We start from the raw sequence: 22,582 nt of genomic DNA, 5'->3' as shown, positions 1-22,582 counted from the left end.
TATCTTCAAAGGATATGAAGAATGTGCTGGTGAACAAATGCCTTCATGTTTTTTTCACACACATTACATCCATCATTACGTTTATCTGTGGCAAACACAGAGCCCGAAAGAATACGAGGCCATATGGACGAGAGCCACCGAGAACCTCCGGAGACTACGTCTAACTGTGTGTGTGTGTGTGTGTGTGTGTGTGTGTGTGTGTGTGTGTGTGTGTGTGTGTGTGTGTGTGTGTGTGTGTGTGTGTGTGTGTGTGTGTGTGTGTGTGTGTGTGTGTGTGTGTGTGTGTGTGTTAGTCAGATAGTTTTTATCCAACTGGATGCAGAACTAACTGTAGGCTAAATAAAAAAGCCACTGTAAACATCTGCTATTAGTCACAGCACGATTCACCTGTTTTTTTGACATACTCGCATTGTGTTTGATACATTAGTCATCTGCCTGCACAATCTGCATTTGGTCAGATTCACACGTATTATAAATAACCCAGCAGCCAGCTTTGTCACCGTGGCACGGAGTCTCGTCCCTCATTGGCTGCGCTCGCTTCCTGCACATTCTCGGGACGCCGCGAGCGGGCACGCGTCTTTAAATCACGTTACCCTCCCAAACGCACTGTCTGGGGCTCCGACCTGCTTGTGTCCCACCTCAGAAAACAAATGGTGTGTGACAAGAACGACACACATAAAGCTCAAAGGCACTTCCTCCGCAGCCGCTGTGCTGCTCTGACATTGCTCAGAGAAGCATTGACTCTAATGAGGGGGTGGGGGTGGTGGTGGGGGTACATTTGAGCAAATGTTGCCACCTTTCTTTCTGCAGTAATTTAGCTGGCGATCTGGCCCTGATAAGCCGGGATCTTTGGCCAGCGAGAGGCTCCGGGAGACAGACAGGCAGAGAGGAAGACAGCACGCTTCAAGGTCGAGCTGCAGCGCTTCTCGCTCCGCATGACTCATGCATATAGTCATCTCCGAACAACAGACATTTAGCCAGGCAGCCTATCACACACCGCTATCACACACATGCTTAGAGCAAATGGGAAGAAAAAAAAAAAAAGTAAATTAAAACGCCGGGATAATAAAGAGTCAAAACATCAGGCTCATTATAGACACAAGGATGCATGGATCTAAAGCACGTCGAAATGTGAAGTGCTCAGTGTGTGTTAAATGGCTCCTTTCATGCTCTGTTATCATTTGGCTTTGGGTTGTTTCTCAGGGTCACTATTGTGCAGAGGCGAGGCGAGGCGAGGCGAGGCGAGGCGATCCTACCCAGGGCCACTCTGGCAGCCGATGCATCGTAGTTGATCCAGAAGGAGACCCAGGAGAGGATGGTAATCAGGATGGAAGGCATGTATGTCTGCAGGATGAAGTAACCAATGTTCCTCTTCAGTTTGAAGCTGAGGGACAGGCGGGGGTAGGAACCTGAAGGAGGCGCAGGGAGAGAGGAAGTGGGATAGAAATAGACTTTTTTTCTCAGTGATGCCAACTAAATTTTCTGCAATATGAGAGAGACTGCGTTTTATAAATACTTTTTTTTTTTGTGTGTGGATTTTATTGTTTTGAAAATTGAAACATTAAATAGCCACCGGTACCTGTGTTAGGCTCATCAGTCCAAAAGTTGTTTATCACATAGAAAATGCAGGATTTCTTGCAGGATAAATATTTGTAATCATTCTATTATCTTATATATTATATTTGTGTATATTACACTTTCGATTTCTCTGCAGATTCCCTGGGAAGCATTATTGAATACCGGCCAGCAACAATAAAGGGGAGAGTTAAATACGGCTGAACATCACCACAAATCCCTCCTCGGGCAATAAAACTTTCAGCCAGATCATTTAAAGTAACAGGCTGAAATCTGACAACAAAAAAACCAAACTGGCCCTTGAAATGTCCAAATAATAAACACTAAAGCTCATTTTTCTAACACTCTTTTTTCCTCTTCTTATTTTCAATACACAAACAAAATGTTGGACTCTCCACCTTTAACAGTCTGCTCTGACATATTATGTCTTGCTAAAGTAATTTTGCAACTGTGAATTACATTTTCAGTATATCCTTTTTCTTTGGTTTTTATATTTATACATACTTATGTTTGATTGTGTTCTGTGGAAATACCTAGGTTTTTTTAATTCCCATTTCCATAGCTTTCATTTAACAAGTTTTCTTGTTCTTAAATAATTCTTAATAATGTTTTTCATAACAGTGAATTAATTAAATATTAATATAGTAATAAATGATTAACTTTTTGAGTCATCCAGTTTTTTCCAAGTCTAATTTTGTTGTTCTGGATATATAGAATATACATAGAAACATGCATATGTGTATATATAAGTGAGCTACAGACAAAATGAATGGTGGTCTTCATCAAGTAGCAGGTTTCCATCTTATGAGGCACGTTTTACAGTTTGAAATATGCTGTATGAAGATTGATCGATGGAATGATTAATTCATTGGACATGTAATCATTTATTCTGCAAGTGGGCATTACAAGCAGGTAAAAATGTTCGATTTCCACTTTATGAAGCGCACCAAAGTGTCACGCAAGTCACCTCAAAACTGTTTAATTGTAGCTGTAACGTGAATTCACAACAAACTGGAGTCAAGATCTTAAAGAAATACTGTGATTTTAGATTTTAGTTACACAAACCTTTGGCTTTTCACAAAGACAAACGCCCGGAGGTGACTGTTGTGTACCTGTGGAGAAGACCACGTTCTTGGAGATGAGCTTGTAGTCGACGATGGAGAACTGCGGCAGCTCTATTCTGTCCACGCCGGACACGGCGCCATCTCCACCCCGCCAGTAAAACTCGATGTCGTCAGTGGTGTATCCGTCTGCAGAGGAGGAGGCCAGGACACTTAGAGAAACCATGATCTATACGAGCAGTCTCCAAAATGTGCTCTTCAAATACTCAACCTAAACTAAAGAAGAAGAATCCGGACACTCACTTTCTCAGAGCTGGACGATTGTAACTAAACTTCTCACTGGTTCTCTCACACGACATCAGCTCAATTTTATATTTTGCATATTGGCTCATTGTGTGTTTGAGGACTGATTTAAATATGATTTATTTATTTTTTTTTAGCTTTTAAAGCTCTTGTAAATTATTGTTGACTTATTAAGAACCGATCATCCTCAGGTGGGACCCTTCAGGTTGAGACTGACGTTTTTTTCTTTCTCTCAAGCTTTTTCTATTAGGACCCATTGACCCAGAAGATAAGGCCCTACAGAATAAGACACGACTTTCAGATCACTACTTAAGACACACTTTTTTAGACCTGCGTGTATTTCAAGCTGTTGTGTTGGCGTTTTAGTAGCTTATTGAATCTGTTTTGCTCTGCGAGAACACACTACTCTCCTTAATGTCTGTGTTACTCTGGCTATCCCTGTTATTTTATCATTTTATTGATAGTTGCTGATGTTGTTGAATCCAAACGGTATTCATGCATGCTGTCTCTGAAGTTATAGTGTTTTTAAAGGCCCTCTATGAATAAAGACTTGGCTGTCATTATAATCTTTTTTAAATGTCTGTTAAACCTACAACAAAGTTACTTATAAATGCATTCGTTATATAGTATATATCATGCGGTCGTGTGTGTGTGGTCATGTGCATATGTGTGTGTGTGTGTTTTTATTTTTATAGTATGTAAAGCACTTTGTGCTCCATCCATGTATGAAAAGTGCTGTATAAATAAAGTTGGATTTGATCTGATGTATTAAATTATATTTATTATATTAAATAATTAATAGTTCATTACGATATTTTCTCAAAAAACAAACAAAAATAAAACTGGGAAAAGACAAATATTTCCCTGCTGATTCCTACAACAGGAACAGGATAGAAGAACAAAAACACAACATCACTGAATATTGTGAAGCGTCTCTGTCCATAGTTTTGTTGTTATCAGTTAATTCACCATGATTATCGTTCCCTACATTCTGGCGGAGCCCCCAACTTTGACGTGACATCCAATGATTCACGAGAGAGAAAAAAAAGAAAGTATTTATGATTTGTTTTTCGGGGAGGGAGGAGGACAACTTTAGCATTTCGGGTCTCTGAAATATTTAGCCACTTTTTGCCTACGCGGGGTGAAGTCGAGACGAAATATTTAAAATTTAAACAGGTGTTGCATTTTTACTTTAAGTGCCACGAGCTGCTGCAAACACACGTTTGAGCGAAACCCAGTCAGCCAATTATAATATCCACAACATCAAAACTGTAAAAGCGTGATCACACAAAACAAATACTCAAAGGTGTTCGGCAAACTTTAAAATCCTCCGCGCTGGAAGGAAGGAGGAGGTTTTATTGAGCAGTACCTTCCACACAATGGAACGGTGGCTACACATTGATAGATCAAAGTCCCGGGAAGGTTTGTTTTCATAACCTACTTACATCAACTTGTGCCTCCAGGAATTAAACTGGTTTACTTCTCTCAAGAATAGAAAGCAACAACGCCATGGATGGTCCTTAAAAGCAGTGCATTCAAAATATATATATTTGGTGAAGTGATTTACCATATATATTTGGGAAAAATCTTCATTTCTTTGTCTTTCCAGGAGCAAAAAGATGACAACAACGATGAAGAAAAAAGTTTTTGTCTTTTTGCCGATTAATACATTATAAAGTAAGAAAGTGACACTAATGTGCCGGCAGTCTTTCACAAAAATCCAGTGTATTGTCCAATTTGGAGTGTGTGTGTATATACAGTATATGTGTGTGTGGGGAAAATATTAAATTCTGTATAACTGCATAACATTATTAAAAAAAAAAGGGGGGGGGGTTGACCAAAATGTGGCATTTGTGCCTCATTTGTGTGAAACGTGGGCCTTTCCTGCTTCAGCTGCAGCTGCAGCCAGTGGACTGTTGAGTCGCAGGCTGTCTGTCTCTGACACCAACACACGCAAACAGGGAGCAGCCATCTCCCGCTCCGACTTCTACTTTGTCTGCCGTCACACTCAAAATAGAGGCAGTGACCTATTCAGCTGTGATGAATAATTAAACTCCAAGGCTTTGATTTTAAAAATTAACACAAAATTCTTTGTTGCTATGGCGCTGACATTCAAGGTGAAGTTAGTCATGGTGCTCATGTTGGGTTGTTATTGGTTGGACGGGCAGCGAGCTTCACCCACAGGCCTTTTTCACAGCAGACATTTTGATTTGTCATAGTAGGAGAAGCACAGGTGTTACTAATAATATCAGGAAGAGATTTCCTCTGCATGAGCCTGCATCTGCAACGTCGGGACGGACGACTCGCACAGCCATTGTTCACAAGGCCGGTTTGTGTGTTTTTGTCTGCAGACACAAGTCGGTTTTCTCGGCTTCCTGACGTTCAAAGCTCTATGAAATTAGAGCAAAAAAAATTTTTTTTTTTTGTAAATCGCAAAATAAAACACTTAACCATTGATTTCTGCTACATTATCGCAGCTAACATGATTATTTAGCATTAATATTCAGCAGCAATTCAAAAACTATTATTCCGGGGGGTTTTGATGAGTCAGTGTTGTAAGCATGGCAGACTTTAACCATAGTAAATCTTCAAGACTCTTTTTATTTTTTTTTTAAATCACACCCTCTGAAGCGGTGCATCATGGGTAAAGGAGAAGGGATCTGTTGAGAAAGTCCACAGCAACCATTACAAGATGGTGTTTCGGTTTTGGTAGTTAAAACAGCCTTAGTAATTACTTGTATTGGTGCATTGGTGTGTTAAGATTCAGATAACCCTTAAAATGAAACATAACTTGTGATTTCTGTGAAACATGGGCGACCTGTCCAGCTATCGGCTCAGAATTTGTTTAAGCAGTTTGGAAGCTTCAACACATTTTTGGTTGATGTTTGCAAATCCTCCAGTGAGAAGTCGGTCCTCATTTCTTTTTAAAAGTGAAGTTGATTAATTCTAAACAATGTTAGTTTTAGTGAGTCAATCACTCAAAGGATCGTAGATCATGGGCAGTTCATTGTCTCAGCTTGGCACTTTCATTTTTAATTTCTTCTCGACATCTAAAGTGGTTGTGGCTCTGTTGAGGTTTCGTAGGGGTTAATACACATTTGCTGGTGAGTACTCACATCAGCAGGAAGGAGGCTGTGCAATCGAGTCAAATAAATTACAGAGTGTATTCATGGCAATGAAGAAACGTGCCACCCTGCAACAGTAAAGGAGCTCTTCACTACAAGGAGGAGAAAATGGCTGCAAAAGCAGAAGCTTTGGGTAGAATCGGTTCTGTCTCGATTCTGTCTTTTCATAGCATTTGTTGAGTGGTGTCTTACTGCTTCATTGTTGCATTTCATGCAAGAATGAATCAAAACACAGAAAGTGAATACGAACGCAGCTGCAGAGCTCACTGTGGTTGGTGCTGAAGTGTTTACCAGCCGGTACAGTTAGTTCTCACTTTATGTCTGCCTCATCATGCCAGCAGCCCTTCAGGAGCCTGCCTTACCCCAATTAGAGGCCAAGCAGACCGAGCTGCCGTTTTGATCTGAGGCTCGGTTCAGTTCTGATCAGCCACGATTGGCCGAGATCAACAGGGTGTTGAGGCATTTGCTGTAAAGGGAGGGGGGGTGGGGGGGGTTGGCACGAAGATCATTGTAAGTGAGCAGTTTATGGCCTGTACATAACCGGCCGGTCAGTTTGTAGCTCCATTTGTTCCGCACCATTGTCTCTGTAGGTTTTGGAAAAGATGTCAGTGCATTACATCACCACCCTCACCCTCGGCTGTCATGAGAGTCCCTCAAGAACGACACGAGGAGAGAGAATGCAGCATGAGCAAAGATATGCATAGGTGCGTCGCCGTGTGTTTGCATTGTCACGCGCGCAGCAGATCTTGAGCCGCAGCGGGTTTGGAAATGACGACGGCTGAGTGAGACCAGTGGCCTGAGCCACAGCAGTGAGCGGCTGATGTATCGGGGAATCTGGGGTTTTAAGACTAGTGTCTGTTAAAAATGCATCAAGTTTATCAAGGGAAGTGAGAGTTCTCTGGGCTCATTAGTCTGAATAAAATAGCATGCTCTGGCATGAAGCGATTCCAACGTTAAAACCGTTGCCAGTTAATCCATATGAGAGCAGATACTGCATGGTGATCAAAACTGGAGCCGTGTGTGTGTGTGTGTGTGTGTGTGTGTGTGTGTGTGAGTGTGTGTGTGTGTGTCAGGCAGCCTGAGAGAGGAAAGGAGAGAAAAAAAAAGTGTGTATGAGTGATGGAGAGAGAGATAAAAAGGCTGGGAGAAAAAAAATGGAAAGAATGAGACTGTGCAAAGAAAGGAGATGAGAAACGGAAAAAGAGAGCGATGGCGAGAAAGATGGCGAGCATAATGGGAGAGGGGTGGCGAGAGGCGGTTCTGACCCGCACTGCTTTACTGCAGCTTTAATGCTGCTGGCAATACTGGGATCAAACCCGGAAAGACTGAGCCCTACACCACATCCCAGCCCCATAATCCTTTTCTCCGGGGACCCAGATAAAACATGCGGAGAACCTCGTCTTTCTCTCTCATGTTCTTCCACTCTCCCTAACTCCCCCGACTTGAGCGCACAGGATCACGTACAATTACAAACTCCATGAGAAACGAGTTCTTTGTACTGTACAAACATGGACGCAGTTTCGGGAAAGGAAGCTGCACAGAACCGTCACAATCAGCACGCCCCTGGAACACTGGACCTAATCAGGCGCCTCCATGCCTTGGGAAGCCACTGCAGTTGAAGTTGAATTAATTAGGCTGGATGTTATCAGCCGCTGAGCCATTAGTGATGTTCCTCTTCTCGATGCGTATCTCTTGATATCTCATCAGCCTTCCTCAGCATTTTACATCCCGGCTTATCGAGCCCTTCCCGCTACCTTAGTGCCACTGGGCCGGCGGACCGTTTTCAAACCCGCTTCCTCAGCTGCATGCGTACGTGGGATCTGTTCATATCTACAACCGTGCGTGGGCGCGAGAGCCGGTTGTCAGGGACAACGGTACTTACAGCTTTCGATCTCCAGGGTGCAGTTCTGCTCGTCTAGAGGGTAGCGGCGCAGGTCCATCATGCAGGCTGCCGTGGTGGTGATCCTAGACACACAGAGGGATGAAACAGAAGATTCATCACAAGGCGGGACGAGGCGGCGGCGAGCAGCGCAGCTCATTTCATTTGACCTTCACTACGGAGCGCCGTGTACGCATCACAGCAGGACGGTGACAAACCTGGAGGAGCACCTGGACCCATTCCCCGAGAATAATGGACCCAAAAAAGAAAATCCACGCAACTATGAGCATGAAGTCTAGAAAAACACGTGAAACATTTAGATCATTCAGAACCGAAACTCCTAATTAAGCATATAAAAAGTATGAGTAGGAACTTTTATCAAATTGGAGAATTAACTTCTATATTGTTTGATAAATTGTCTTATTTTTAAGCGACATAATCTTTCATGGTTCCACTTTCTGTTCTCCTGAAATACAAACTACAGAAGAATTTCCTCTCAGGCTATAATTTCACTTTGTACCACAAATTCGTTGAACTTTTCAACTTATTCGGTCTTGTCATCCTCAACACTTTTTGTTAATCTAAATGTTGGATTTCTGTTTTGGAATTAGACAAGTAACCATGAATAAAGATTGAAATAATTCAATAATTTATGTTTCTTCTTGTTAATGTAAACATCCACAGACGTCCCAGCATTGTCTCACCATGTTTAAGTATTAGCTTACTGGTTTCCCGCGGCTAAAGCTTTAAAGCCTTTTTGGTACTTGCACCATTTACTGAGTTCAAATAATTTTAAACAAACTTTTACACAGTTTTGGGGAGTTTTACATTAAATACAGAAACCGCACGTTGTCTACACCATACATGCGCTGCACAATTGCTTTTGGATAAACGGCGGCAGGATTCTGCACTGCTTTTATTTTCATCCCAGAACAACGCAAAAAGTTCATCCACTGGTCACGCTACCATAAAATAAAGAGCCGGCGCGTGTGGGACAGGTTCACTCAGAGCGATGCACTTCCTGTTACACATGACAAGTTGGCCAGAGTCGAGACGGGCTGGCACCCGGCCGTGCCATCCTCCCCCCAGGCTGTCTGAGAGGGACTGGACACACACACACACACACACACACACACACACACACACACACACACACACACACACACACACACACACACACACACACACACACACACACACACACACACACCCTACTGATTGATATAAAATATGATAACATCATGCAACCATTATTAATAATAGCAGCCTGTGGGAGAATTCCCAGTACGAGTTGAAGCATTTGTTGTAACTGCGGGTTTCCCTTGTCATGGCTGGTTATTCTCACCACATCAATTTATCGCTTTAGTGGATCACTCATTCATTCATTCATTCATTCATTCATTCATTCATACATGACAATGTACAATGAAACACGGCCACTCCGACCAGGATGGACAGGTTTAGTTTTTCTTTGTTTGGCGTTTTTTTTTGGTATAATGTTGTGCAATATTTTTAATTTTCAAAGTCTCTCTAATACCCTATGAAATGATAATACTTTTGTTTTTATTATTTTCTCTACACACACACACACACACACACACACACACACACACACACACACACACACACACACACACACACACACACACACACACACACACACACACACACACACAGAAGTTCATACAATGCAAATTGTATGTATAATATATAGAGAAATCGTAAAATAAAAAATTTAAATAGATTCAAGGATTACAAATCAATTCACATGTTGTGTTTTAGTGTCACATTTGCTTTGGAAGCAGATTGAAGTGTTAAGAAAAAAAATTACAAAAAACTTTTCTGTGTCATTTTCTATCTCTTTCCTGCTCTGCAAATAGAAATAAACTGCTGGAGCAGAGGGACATGGCGGCAGTAAAAAAAACTACATCACAATGTCTTTCTTATCTGAACTTCATCATATCTGCATATGCATCGTGAAGAGTGATTTGTCTTTAATTATTAAGAGCAAAAGTTTATTTGAAATGTTTCTACAGAAGATGTGCAGCTCCCCTGGGCCTCGCCTGGCAAGTTTGGGATTTCATTTTTTTTTTTTCCAAGATGCAGAGACTCACAGTCTTTCTCTTACACTCTTAGGCTCTCTCTCTCTCTCTCTCTCTCTCTCTCTCTCTCTCTCTCTCTCTCTCTCTCTCTCTCTATGTCTTTCCCAGTCTATCTGCCTTCCTTTTCTTGCTCTCTGGGCTCTTATGTAAGAGCCAGTTAGCAGGGCCGTGGTGCACTGGGGGATTAACACAGGAGTCTCATTTCTGTCCTAGTTTACCCCTTTTTCCAGGGCTACAACTTACTGGGATTTTGTGCTCGGCGGGCAGGCCGCTCATCACTCACCATCATCACCATCGCCGCCACTAAATCATCATGGTGGCACAGAGGAAACACAGGGGAAAAGCAAAATGAGGCCAAAATGGCAGGGGTAAAAATAACAGCCTATTTATAGCCCACCTACATCATCATCAGCAGAAGTCTCGCTGCTTTTTCGTCTAAGACTCCGCATCGCTGATCAGGAGCGGCTCCCGCACGCCGAGTCTGGGCTAGCATGTCCGTTACACACGCCAACAAATGATAAAACGCTGATAATAAGCGAGGAGGAGAAAAGGGTGAGGGTTTCTCTGCAGGATTCCCTCCCCATCGTTGCCTCTCCTGCTCCTCCTCCTCCTCCTCCTCCTCCTCATCCTCCTCCTCCTCTTCTTCGTCATCTCCACTGCAGCGAGAGTCTGCCATGGAGCTCTGCAGCAGCATCAGCAGCAGTGCTCATGAAGCTTGTTTGCTCTTCATCATCATTGAGGGCCAGCCTGGTTCTCTCATCCCAACCTGCTGGCGGAGAGAGGCCGGGCTGTAGCAGATCAACGCAGATTCGAACACGCTACATTTGCTCTGCGTCGGAGCTAATAGGACACTGAGTTCTCAAAAAAAAACAGTTTTTTTTTTTTGTCATGCCTGTTCACTCACAGTTCAGCCCGGGCTCTCTCTCTCTCTCTCTCTCTCTCTCTCTCTCTCTCTCTCTCTCTCTCTCTCTCTCTCTCTCTCTCTCTCTCTCTCTCTCTCTCTCTCTCCCTCTCTCTCTCTCCCTCTCTCTCTTTGTGTGGACCCCCCCCTAAGGCAGCCTGTGCACCTTTATTCCAAATGACCTTGTTTACGGACATAACACAGCCGACCAGACAGAATCTCATTTCCAGGGTGCATCACAGCAGAGAGACTGGACGCAGAGGGAGATTTTCACAGGTTTGCGAAGCCCCGTACAGCCTTTAATTAAACGGACGTGTTATTGCATGGGCCTTCTAATGATAGTTTAAAAAAAAGAAAAAGAAAAAAAAGATGATCCCTTCAGAAGTTCGATTAAGATGGAGAGGCTTCCTCCATTTTGGAGAGAGAGCCCATGTTGAGCTGAAGACATGCACGTAGGATTGTCTCTCTCGGCTCAGACATTGTTGCCAGATTTGAAAATAAAATGTCTGCAGTCACTACAGAAAAGGCTCCTATGTGTGCCACAGCTTGTCCAATCAAATGAGAGGTTTGCTTCATTTCAGAATAAAGGCTCATCCGAAAACCCACGCGGCTCCAGAAACCGTCCTGCCTAATCAGTAACTTCAGGAAGAGAAGGGGAACTTTGAAGGTGATCCCACAGCTGGATTGACAGAAGAAGAAAAAAAAAAAAAAGGGGGGGGGGCCTTCCTCCCCCTGGAGTCTCATCTACTGAGCTGCAGAAGGCAACAGCGTCAGTCTCTATAGAACTAGGATGTGTAGAGTTACAATATTCACAGCAGGAGGAGGAGAGAGGCTGGAGAGGGTGATGACATGGAGGGATGGAGCGATGGAGGAGGGTGGGGGGGGTTCTAATAATTTCTCCATTTTGAATAAAGTCCTGACCTTCACTTCTCTTTCTTTCTTTTTGTCTCTTCCTACATTTTTCTGTCTCTCTCTGTGAATTTGGAGCGACATGCATCTGGAGGCATGCACTGAACGCTTCTGTTGATGTTGATGTTTTTTTTTTCCTTCTTCGCGCGTGTGTGTGTGTGTGTGTGTGTGTGTGTGTGTGTGTGTGTGTGTGTGTGTGTGTGTGTGTGTGTGTGTGTGTGTGTGTGTGTGTGTGTGTGTGTGTGTGTGTGTGTGTGTGTGTGTGTGTGTGTGTGTGTGTGTGTGTGTTTCTCAGCCTGGGTGGTATCTATGTTATTGGCCGAGCCTTTTCAGGGGCCGGGTAATTAGATCAGACTGCCTCTCCCACAGAGTCAAACCGAGCTCTAAAGTGACAGTTGGGAGCACTGTTGTAATTTTCTGCTCCTCCTGGTAATTGAAGACCGGGATTTGGCCAGGATTGGGATGCACTATATATCCAGATAAATAAGGAGTAAACAACACCCTCACCCTTGCTCCTCCACCTCCTCTTCCTCCTCCGTGCTCACCCCAAAAATAACGCTGGCCCACTCACACTCAGCCACCCACAAACACGGAGCCTGCACTCACAAGCGTTTAAAGCCTCCTGCAGACTAAACAACAGGCTCATCTACTGGTGTTCCCCTGGTACAGTGTTAGCTCATTTCAGTTAGTTCAGCACAAATCCACGTTCACCTTCGAGGCTGGTAATATGTTTGCTTTTGCCGCTCATTATTCAAGGATTTGGTGAGACAACAAGATATTGGATGGCGTGACTTATTTGCGAGACGTTTAAACAAAGGTAAAGCAGGAATGAAATAATGTGGAACAGTATGTTGTAAAAGTGTTTAATTTTACAGTTGGGACACCAGCTGTTTCTCGATTGTGAACAAATCATTTGATTGGTTGAGGTTTGTCATGAAGTGATTTTGTGTGAATGAGAGTGTATGGTTAGTTATTTGCTCAATTTTAGCTTCCTAACTCGCTTATTGTGGCTCTTTTATAACAGAAATACTGTCAAAACTTGTCTCCACAAGCAGGATTTCTTGATCGTTGACAGTGACATGCAAATATTAAGTTACACTTATCTATTTATTGAAATCCAGTATTTTCAAACTGCCTAGTTTTAGTTTGTCACAGTGTGAAGTCTCTCAGCAAAAGACAATGAGAAAGTTGACAATCATTCCACCAAAGCAGCGATTCCCCCGGAGGAAAGGATGCAAGCGCCCTCGCTGATGTCTGATGTGCCACAACATTAAAGGGAAGCCAAATGCTGCTGGACACACCGTCTCAGTACTTTGTTTTCCAGGTCTGAATTAGTCTTTATAAAGTCTCAATTCCTTTATTTTTCTTTGATATGTGCAATGTTAATTTTGCCAACCTCAGAGCAGAAAAATCTGGATCAATCACTCATCTAATCACTGGTTTGTTGATCAGTTCTCCTCGTTTCTGGTGAAACTCCATGTAAAACATAATGTTTCACATAATAAAATCCTAAAATATGATGCACTGTTATACATTCAAACATAAAACCTTCAGTTAATATTTTGGACTTTCCCTTGATTCGTTTTTGGGGGTTTGTCCCACCATAGCTGCAACGTTTGACCTGGACAATGGAGACCACAATGAATTTATTGCTCATTATATTCATTTTATAGTCATATAAACGTATTGCATCCAGCTTTATAAAGGAAATTTTGCTTCAGGTATTCAACAGTTACAGTTTCAAATTTGACTTGCACGTTATTATTCCTCACCACTGCTCCGGTAATCATTCTTAGGAAATTGAAAACCACATTGTATTATAATGATGAAGTTTCTCTCACATTCTTCCTTGAGCTTAAATGTTTATTAATGTGTGTATATGTGTTTGTTTTGGGTGGCTAGCTCTCTTACGTCACAGCGGTAAGGTTGTTGGTTCAAATACAGCCCAGGTCTTTTAATGTGGAGTTTGCATGTTTTCCAGAGTACCCGGAGGTACTCCAGTTTCCCTCCACAGTTGAAGTACAATGAGAATGACTCCCACAGACTCAAACTAGGGACAGTGTCACTGTGAGGCAAAAAAAAACCACTTCACCTGCACTACTGTACACTACTGTGTCAAAAAAGCTACTTGAATGCATCAATAATACGTTTTTCACATGATGAAAATTATGAAAACATCTGTGCAGGTCAGATTTGAAAGTCAGGAACTCAAACTAGTCCCCACTGGACAAGGAACTAGTTCTCCTTCCACTGGTGATCTATAGACACACACGACACTGGAAAGACTTTGCAGGCAGATTACGACGTCCAGACGTAAACTCAGATGCTCTGACAGCACGTATGTTCCCATACATCCATCGAGGCCGTTGACGGCTCGGCGTCTCCTCTCAGATCGCCGTCTCCTGCACATCCACTAAAGCCCTGCTGCTGCAACCAGCCGGCCCGTCTCTACAGGTATGTGTCAGCGTGCTCAGAGCGCACAGGCATCTGGTCGGGCTGACTCTGACAGCAGCTTGTGTCTGGACTTGCTAGCATCAAATGAAACCTGGACCAAACCCACGAACCAAATAATGGAGCAGCCGGGAGGCAGCGGCACTGACAAGGACAACGCATCCGAGGTAACAAACCCTCCTCTCTGGCGCACGCACACCTTGGATTTTTACACTTTTGCCACTCGGCAAGCCCTCCGTCATTATGCAAAAATATGTGCGAGGCTCATATAAGTGAGGCGGAGTGATATAAATTGCATTTTGTCAGCTGTTGAAACAAAATATAGCAATGAATAATCTGGTGCAGTGCAGATACTTAATTTTTTAAGCAGTCTTTGCGCAAGAAGGGCATCTCAGTCTAGAGAGAGTGACTGAACACTGCAACATCTTGAATTAGCAACAATAACCTCAGCTTTTTAACACGCGCGCACACACATACACACACACACACACACACACACACTCACACAAACACACACACACACACACACACAGGAAAAGGAGGGTGACAAATCAGAGGAGGCAGCAGCGCGGTGACGGACGAGTTGTGCCTGTGCAGTCAAATATGCAGCATCAGTGCAAATACAGATTCAGTGTTTGTATTGAACTGCTACATTATTGATTTTGACTTATCAAATATGGATGGCAGCAGCCTCAGAGGAATCACAGTCCAGCGCCACAAAGAGACGTTGTATAGATGGGCCGAACCCTTGGAGACACAGTCCGACCGGTTGTGCCATACTGTTTTATTATTGATCCCAACCAATAATTAATCATTGAAATTGATTATCTTCAGGGGATATACAAGGGAGGCACACTATGGAGGCATGCAGCGCCTCTTATACACACCTGGGAAAGGATGATTCTACTTGTTCTGGCCACATGTTCATGGTTGTGACCATCATTGCCTTCCGGTATTATAACACTGTGTTTACACACTTCTTACTGAGACCTGAAAACATGGCAGCATGCCTTTGAAGAGGGAATGTGGAGTCAGACAAACAGAATAGTTGTGAGTGAGTCAGCATTGTCGTCACATTACCTAGTCTGTGCCCCTTCTGAGGCAAACTAATCCTCCAAGGTAAACACATTTCTAGGATATCAACGACTTTTGAAAAGACAAAAAAGACAATCTGTCACTTTTTTTTTTTTTGCAAAAGGTAATGATAAATAACAGGAAATAAAAAACGCTTGTCATGAGAACATCCGAGGTTCCAGACTGGGCTTCAGGCACATTTGCTTTGAGTTTACATGTTCTCCCTGTGCACATGTGGGTTTTCTCTTGGTACTTCTCCCAAGGTGAATCGGTGACGCCAAGGACCTGCTCCGCTAAAGATGTGCTGATATAGAAATGGATGCAGACTTGATATTGAGCACATACTGTATGTGGAGGCTGATCTGCGAACGGGACTCACTGTGGATCGCATCTGACAGACGGGCAAAATAACACACGCTAACCACTTTACACATTTGCCTTTATGAATATGGAATATCAGATGTGTGTTCCTGGTCGCACAGAACACTTGTGAAGCGTTTATGGTAATAAGATTAATGTACAAATGAGATTTCAAAAATGTGAGCTTGGAGTGCTTTCTGTGCAGTCTGCATGTTCCTCCTGAGCATGGGTGGGTGTTAGATAGTTGTGAATGTGTTTAATTTGTCTCTTTGTAGATGTGTAATGCAGCCCCCTGCAACCCGATGTTGGGTAACGTATCATTGAAGTCGGACGGATGTTGTTTTTATTATCCCAAAGGTATTTATCTTGCCTTCAAAAGGAAGCGCATTCATTTCTCTTGTTCTCATAACCTGTCTGCCAACATATGAGTACGCTGGTTGAATTAATGATTATATATGGTGGACGGAATAAATCCTCCTTTCTCATATGTTTTTAAAACAACAAAATATATTTTTTATATATTTGATCTCTTTTGGATGTCTGTAAAACGCTCTTGTTTTCCCTTCTTTCAATTTAATAAATCTTTACACAGGCTTTTGTGTGTCACCTCCTTAATTCTGAGCTCCACAATGATCCACCACTGTGCATAAAAAAGGTCCCAGGTAAATGAGGAAAACTGCCATGTGGGTGTGGGTGATAATTTTGCGAGAGGTTTGACTACCGTGGAGGTTTTCTGTCACATTTCTTCCCTCCATTATTTCGGGAATGCTGCTGTGTTCACAGATCTCAGCAGATAATTTGTTAAGTACAACGTCACTGCTGCTCCTTAGAGCGGCTGTATAAACTCAGAAAAAGAGACCCAAGCACCGAGCTGTGTCACGCTGAGCACAAAAATGACGTGTCACAAAAGTTTTAATTCTCCTCAGGCTTCATCAAAGAAGACTCAGTCACAAACAACGGGCCAGAAACAATCACATTACTCCATTATGCGTCGTGATCAATCCTCTAATCATGACACGATAAGAAGGGCAGCAGTAAAAGGCTTACCTGAGTCCATAAAGCACAGTCCCATCCGGGTGGAGACGGATCATCCTGTTTTTGACCGTGACGCCGTGGACGAAGGACTTCTTGTCGTTGAGGAAGTAGGTGTCAGGGACCCACAGCTGGTCGGCCACTCGGTTATCCAAAGTCAGGTTGTAGGCGATCTCGGAGTAGGACAGACGCTTGTCCCGCCACGCTTGTTGGAAGTACATCGTCAAGGTGTAGTCCTGAAGGACAGAAGAAGGGGAGTGGGGGGTTGGGTCATTTAGAAGCAGGACATAAAAGCCAAACATTGGCTGAGGGTCAATAATGTTTAACGCTGTCTCATAAAGTCTGCAGGCTGCATCTTCAGAGGATCTTTTTCCTCTGTTGTGTCAGCTGCTTACGGCAAATTGAGCATCACTGCATGTCATGTCCCGCTCATATCTGAACATGTGTCTCTGTCACAGCATGTTGTATGGACTCTGCATCTGAGAAGGTCAGCCAAAACGTCGTCTGTGGTCTGAAAGGCCACAGCTGGTACTCGGGGCCACGATGGCCGAGGTTGGGGGGGGTTAATATTCAACTATCCCCACTTAATTTGGTGACCATAACCAGAGGGGAGCTTTCTCTGCTGGCTGGCTATTGTCTTTTGCTAAAAATATCTGCTTTCACTTGAGCGAACGGAGCCACTTTCTGCTTTGCGGAGAGGATACTCGCTCTAATGCAAAATGCCAGTGGATTTGTGCAGCTGGGGCTTCCTCCCTGTCTCTTTCGCTGTCTGGTTTTTGCATAATAAACAAGCAGACCTACGGAGATTCAGGAGAGTCTTCCAGATTTAACCTTAGCGGGGGGTTCAGAACAGTATTTATACTGTACAGTTTGTTTTTACACATGCTCGGGAATGTGGCGGTAAACTGTACCTCCCCTCCTCTCATTCCCTCTGTGTCTTTTCTCTACTTCTCACTCTTAACAAAAGACTTACACCCACACAGCCACAGTAACACAGCACTGCAGTCGGATCTGCTTGGTTACAGTGTATTGCAGTGCAATCAGTGAGTGGGAAAACAAATTAAAAAAATACGGTCTGTGAAACAAGGCCCTTGAGCTTTCACTCCAAGCAGCCATCATTACTTATCACTATGTTTCTATGTTTCCGCCCCCCCCCCCCCCCCCCCCCCATTACACATTGGCGTGACACTGCAAAGCAATAGCCACATTTACTGCTACACTCATATCTTTCTTTGCATGCAGTGTATGCGACCAAAACATTGCGTATAAAAAGGGCATCTAAAAATACACGAGCTGCTGTCACGTTGATTTTTTTTTTTTTTTCAAGAATGGAAAGTCAAGCGAGGACAGCTGTATTCTTATCCCATTTTTCAAGAGTTCCCACTGAAGTCTCCTCTTGCACTCACTCCCTCTCCGTCTCATTATCAGCCTGTCGATTGGATATCTCTATCGCCTCTGGGATCGTTAGCTGCTGCCTGCTGCCGGCTCGGCGTACATCTGGCGCTACATCGCCGTCTTTAGCAGCCTCCTTCGCCATATTGACGGAGCACAGAAACACAAGGGGCGAGCAACGCATCAAAGACAAAATAAGCAAAATGAAGAAAGTAATGTGGACGAGAGTCCCGTGGTGCCAGCGTGAGACTGTTTTGCAGCAGAAATAATCCCTTGATGTTTTGTCACAGACTCTAGGAGTGGAACATCCTTTGACATTTTGGCTGATACAATAACAAGGTTGTGGGGACCGAATGAGTGTGAGTGTATCATGTGCTCATTATGGGCTTTTTGTGTTTGTGTCCATAACTTTTCATTTGAATCTTCCACAATCAGTCATTTACATTGTGAGAAAAGCCAAAGGTGAATTCAAATATCCAAGAAACAAATGCTTTACCTCCTAAAGGAAGGTAAATCATTCACAGTCATAAAACGGAGGGGGAATCTGCAAATTCTCACATTAATTAAATATTAAAGCAGTCAGGAGATTAAATTTCTTTTAGTCCTGTAAAATTAATTCAATGACAGATGACTTTTTCCCACTGGCAAAAAAATCTAAAACAAGCTGGGAGTTGTGTCCAAAACTACACTTTTACTTTTCCCTGTCCATCAATTCGCTGATTTAAGATCATTACAAATCGCTCGTCTCTGTCATCAAGCTTTTGGCATCTAATATGTGCACGAATGTGTGTGGATGTTACTATTTTCCCCGGATGTTTTCAGGTTAAAAGGATTTACAGTTAACTTTTTTTGTCAAGCGAATTGTCAAAATAAAAACACCCACAGTGATTATAATGTCCTCTTACAGCATGACAGAGAGCCAGGACCCAGGGAGTGGTGAGGTGAGCTTCTCTCCGTGGGATTTCTCAAAATGTCTGAACACAAAAAATTTTGGTGTTATGGCTTTGCATATGCACGGAGCCTCATTGTGTACGTTGGAGGGCTGAACACTACAGATATGGCCGGAGAACACCTGGGCCTGCATGCTGCCTCCTAGTGGTGCTGCACAATGGCACCACAATTATGGCTTCACAGATGGGACCGTTTACCTTGGATTGGACATCACTAGAGCCTCGAGAGCGACACAAAATACAGCTACCTTCCCCTTTTCAAAGAAAACCACACAATGTTCTATAATGAGGGGGTTGGTAAAGGCGCTATGCTGGGTTGCAGGCATGACCACCGGGTTATTTTAATAGATAGAGAGCAGAGGACAACTCCTTTGACACGGAGAATCTGCATGTGTGACTAAGATTAAATTACTCTGAAGGTTCCTGGAAGCAACTCCGGCTGAGTCTCAGAGTCCTCACAGGGAGGACGCAAAACGACACAAGAAAGCAGGTGAGCTGGATTTTGCTGCATTCAGCATCCAAAAATAAATTTTGGGGGGAAAAAAAACGCTGCAGAAAACTGCGAGTCAGAACGTCCCATGCTGGAGTGCCGGTCTCCAAAGCGACCTTCAGTGTCCTTGTCACAAACGCTTCTCATAAACTCCATTAACATCACACAGACGGCCCAGTGAGCATCAGTGAGGGAGACATCTTGTGGAGAACACCAACATTAAAAAAAAAAAAAAAAAAAAAGGCCTGACAGCACTGAATACATAAATGAAAGATAGAAAAGAGGCTTGGCAAACTTAAAAAACATGAAGGCTGGGTGCACAGTGACAGTGTCTCGCTGCAGATCTGTTTCTGGGCTAACAAACCCCCATTAAGAGCCCGACAGAATGACATGGAGTACATTTGTGTTCTCCCTGGGAAATCTGTTGGACTACAGTTGTTACAAGTCCTCCATTATAAATAGATCCGCTGTCACAAGTGACACAGGACGGAGCTGCACATGGATAAGGTTTAACACAACGCACGCTGCCTGTTTTGTAAAGGAGGAATCGAGAAAACAGCTGGCATTACTACTTATTTCAGAAAGGAAACCAGCACATTTATCCTTTCATGTTTATGAACCGACGTCACCAACGCTCACCTTCATGTTTGTTTTACTACAAATCCAAAATAAAATATTAAAATAGATTTTTCCAGATAATTAAAATTTGACATTTCTGTTTTAAAACGTCGCCACTGCAAGTCATTGCAACTTGCCACAATATAGTTGGCTAGTGTTTTTCACTGGATGCCTTCCTCTTTGTTTATTTCTGAGTTAGTAGTTACCAAGAGCTTTGGCCTCTGATCTGTTTACCATCTAATGTGCAGTTTCTCTTACTGGACTGAGAGTCAAATCAGACCAGGAGTATCAAACATGACAAAACTACTTTACCAAAGTGAATCCATCCAGCCCTGGAGGTGACCTTGCAAAATGTAATAATGCCAAAGACATTAATGTAAATTTTTCAATAATGCCGATAATTTGTTCACTGGGGATTGTCGTGTTAGTAAAGGACATAACACAAGTCTGAATGTTAAAACTGGTCAGCACATGGCAACAATGCTCAGCTGATAGATCAGTGATGGCTCGCTAAACTGCTTTATTGCTGACAAAATATTATCATAATGAAAGTCATAGTGAGGGAGGGGGTGGGGGGGAGTAAAGACATATGCTACAGACCGCAGGAGGCTGATTTTAACTTTAACTGTTTCGCTATTAGCCCAGATTTCACCTGATACCTCATCATACGTATATGATGTAGTTTCATTTCGGTCATCATAATAACAATTAACCTAGCGCCATAGAAAACACCGAGGACTAGTTTAAGAAAAAATAAAACAGATGCATCAAGTGTTGCTCTGTGTGCTGCTGCCTCCTCTCCCTGCAGCTTTAGTGGACAGAGCAGACATCCACCATATTGCTAACACTTTCATGTGCGGTGCCCTGCTGCCGAGCGCGCCGCCACAAGCAGGGAAGAATCTGCTGATAACAACAAAGTCCTCTGTGCTGCGAGGAGACGAGTCGACATTTGGGCAGTAACGAGCTCGTCTGCACACGTCACGCGGGGCCCCTCGTCGGTCCGCTCCCCACCTACAAGCTGGAGAACACGCACAGCGTCATCGGCTGGCCAGAGCTGGGTTTGTTCATTTGATGTGTTCTCCGTGTTTAAGTACAGGCTTCAGATTAAATATTAAGGGGTCAAGGAGGGAGTTGGTGCATTCTGAATGAGCTGTCGGCCATGCACGTCCTGAGGGAGGTGGCAGCATGGACGCCTTTATGACTCTCTTTCAAATGGGTCATTTTTCAGCTACTTAGCCTCACTGAGAGAAAGCGCCTGACAGAACCATTAAGGGAGTCATCAGCACATTAAAGGCTTTTAATGGCGCTGGCTAACTCACGCCCTGTTTGAGGATGCGCTGATTTTTGTTTCCCACACTGACCGCGATGAAGACGATGACAAACCGCTCGCTAAAACTGCTGCTCTTGATGTGAGACTTTGCAGGGAGACGCGTTGATAACTGCAGCAAAATGCAAACTGAACGAGAAAAACTGAAAATCTTCATTTAATGAATTCAATCTTATTGATTAGAATTGGTCAGTTGCATATGTGAAAGCACAATTCACAAATGTAGGAAGGATTTTTTTTTTCCTCCCTTCTATCAGGCGAGTATGGCTGTGCAAATATTTACAATTAGTGTTTTTCTTTTAGTCTTGCATATAATAACATAAACAGCATCATTGCTGTCCCCTTTGCTTGTGTAAGGTGTTTCCTATTCCCCGCCTGTACAGCTAATTGATGCATTCATCTTATGCACTGTACAAGTGACAGCCAATACATCTCATTAGTTATATCTTTAATCACAAATGCAAGAGATTTGATTGAGATGTAGATTGAGAAGAAGAGAAATATGATTTAGGGTTAAAAACATTAAAACCTCTTTGAGTGAGAGCCCTTTAGAAAGTGAAATGGAACACAAGACATTTTTAAACTCTGTAAACATTGAAATTCTTTCTTCGCAGGATTTTACTCTCAGCCGTGGAGCAATTGTGGTTTTATTGAAAGTGGCTTTTTTATCTTCGGTTTAATAAAGCACCATGAACCAAATATTAAGCGCAGAGCCCAGCATGCATGTAAGGAAGCTGCAGGATTAAGTGTTGTTCTCGTGCTGTAATTATGCCGCTGACCATATTAATCTGTTACTCAGTGCGTCCACTCAGCATAACTAATGACATTGTTCTGGACAACCTGCATCCTCGTCTTAAGCTTTTGAGAAAGCTCAGCAGAGCAAACAGAGCGGGCGGAATCAAAGCAGCAGCGGATGAACAAGAGAGGAAATTATTTCTTGTCTTTAAATATTCAAATTAATGGAAATTTATGTGTTTGTTTGTTTTGTGGGGTTTTTTATTAGGGATTTTGTTAAAAAAAACTTAGAGGGGCA

At 43.1% G+C, this 22,582-nt stretch overlaps 1 protein-coding gene across 1 annotated transcript in view; it reads right to left on the bottom strand.

Moving 5' to 3' along the window:
* The window catches only part of gabrb2a (gamma-aminobutyric acid type A receptor subunit beta2a), a gene marked incomplete at its 5' end in the record, with an annotated part of 33,578 nt that overhangs the window by 4,444 nt on the left and 6,552 nt on the right, over positions 1-22,582 (bottom strand). Inside the window, 4 exons of the mRNA XM_080465359.1 lie at positions 1,257-1,409; positions 2,688-2,825; positions 7,947-8,029; positions 16,788-17,008. Of these exons, the coding sequence (XP_080321485.1) occupies positions 1,257-1,409; positions 2,688-2,825; positions 7,947-8,029; positions 16,788-17,008 (595 nt within the window). The remainder of the gene's footprint in view (positions 1-1,256; positions 1,410-2,687; positions 2,826-7,946; positions 8,030-16,787; positions 17,009-22,582) is intronic.

The sequence above is a fragment of the Lipophrys pholis genome (genome assembly GCF_963383615.2).
Source record: "Lipophrys pholis genome assembly, chromosome: 6".
Classification (NCBI taxonomy): domain Eukaryota; kingdom Metazoa; phylum Chordata; class Actinopteri; order Blenniiformes; family Blenniidae; genus Lipophrys; species Lipophrys pholis.
The sequence above is the reverse complement of the archived record's forward strand: the minus strand, read 5'-3'. Positions and strand labels throughout refer to the sequence as shown.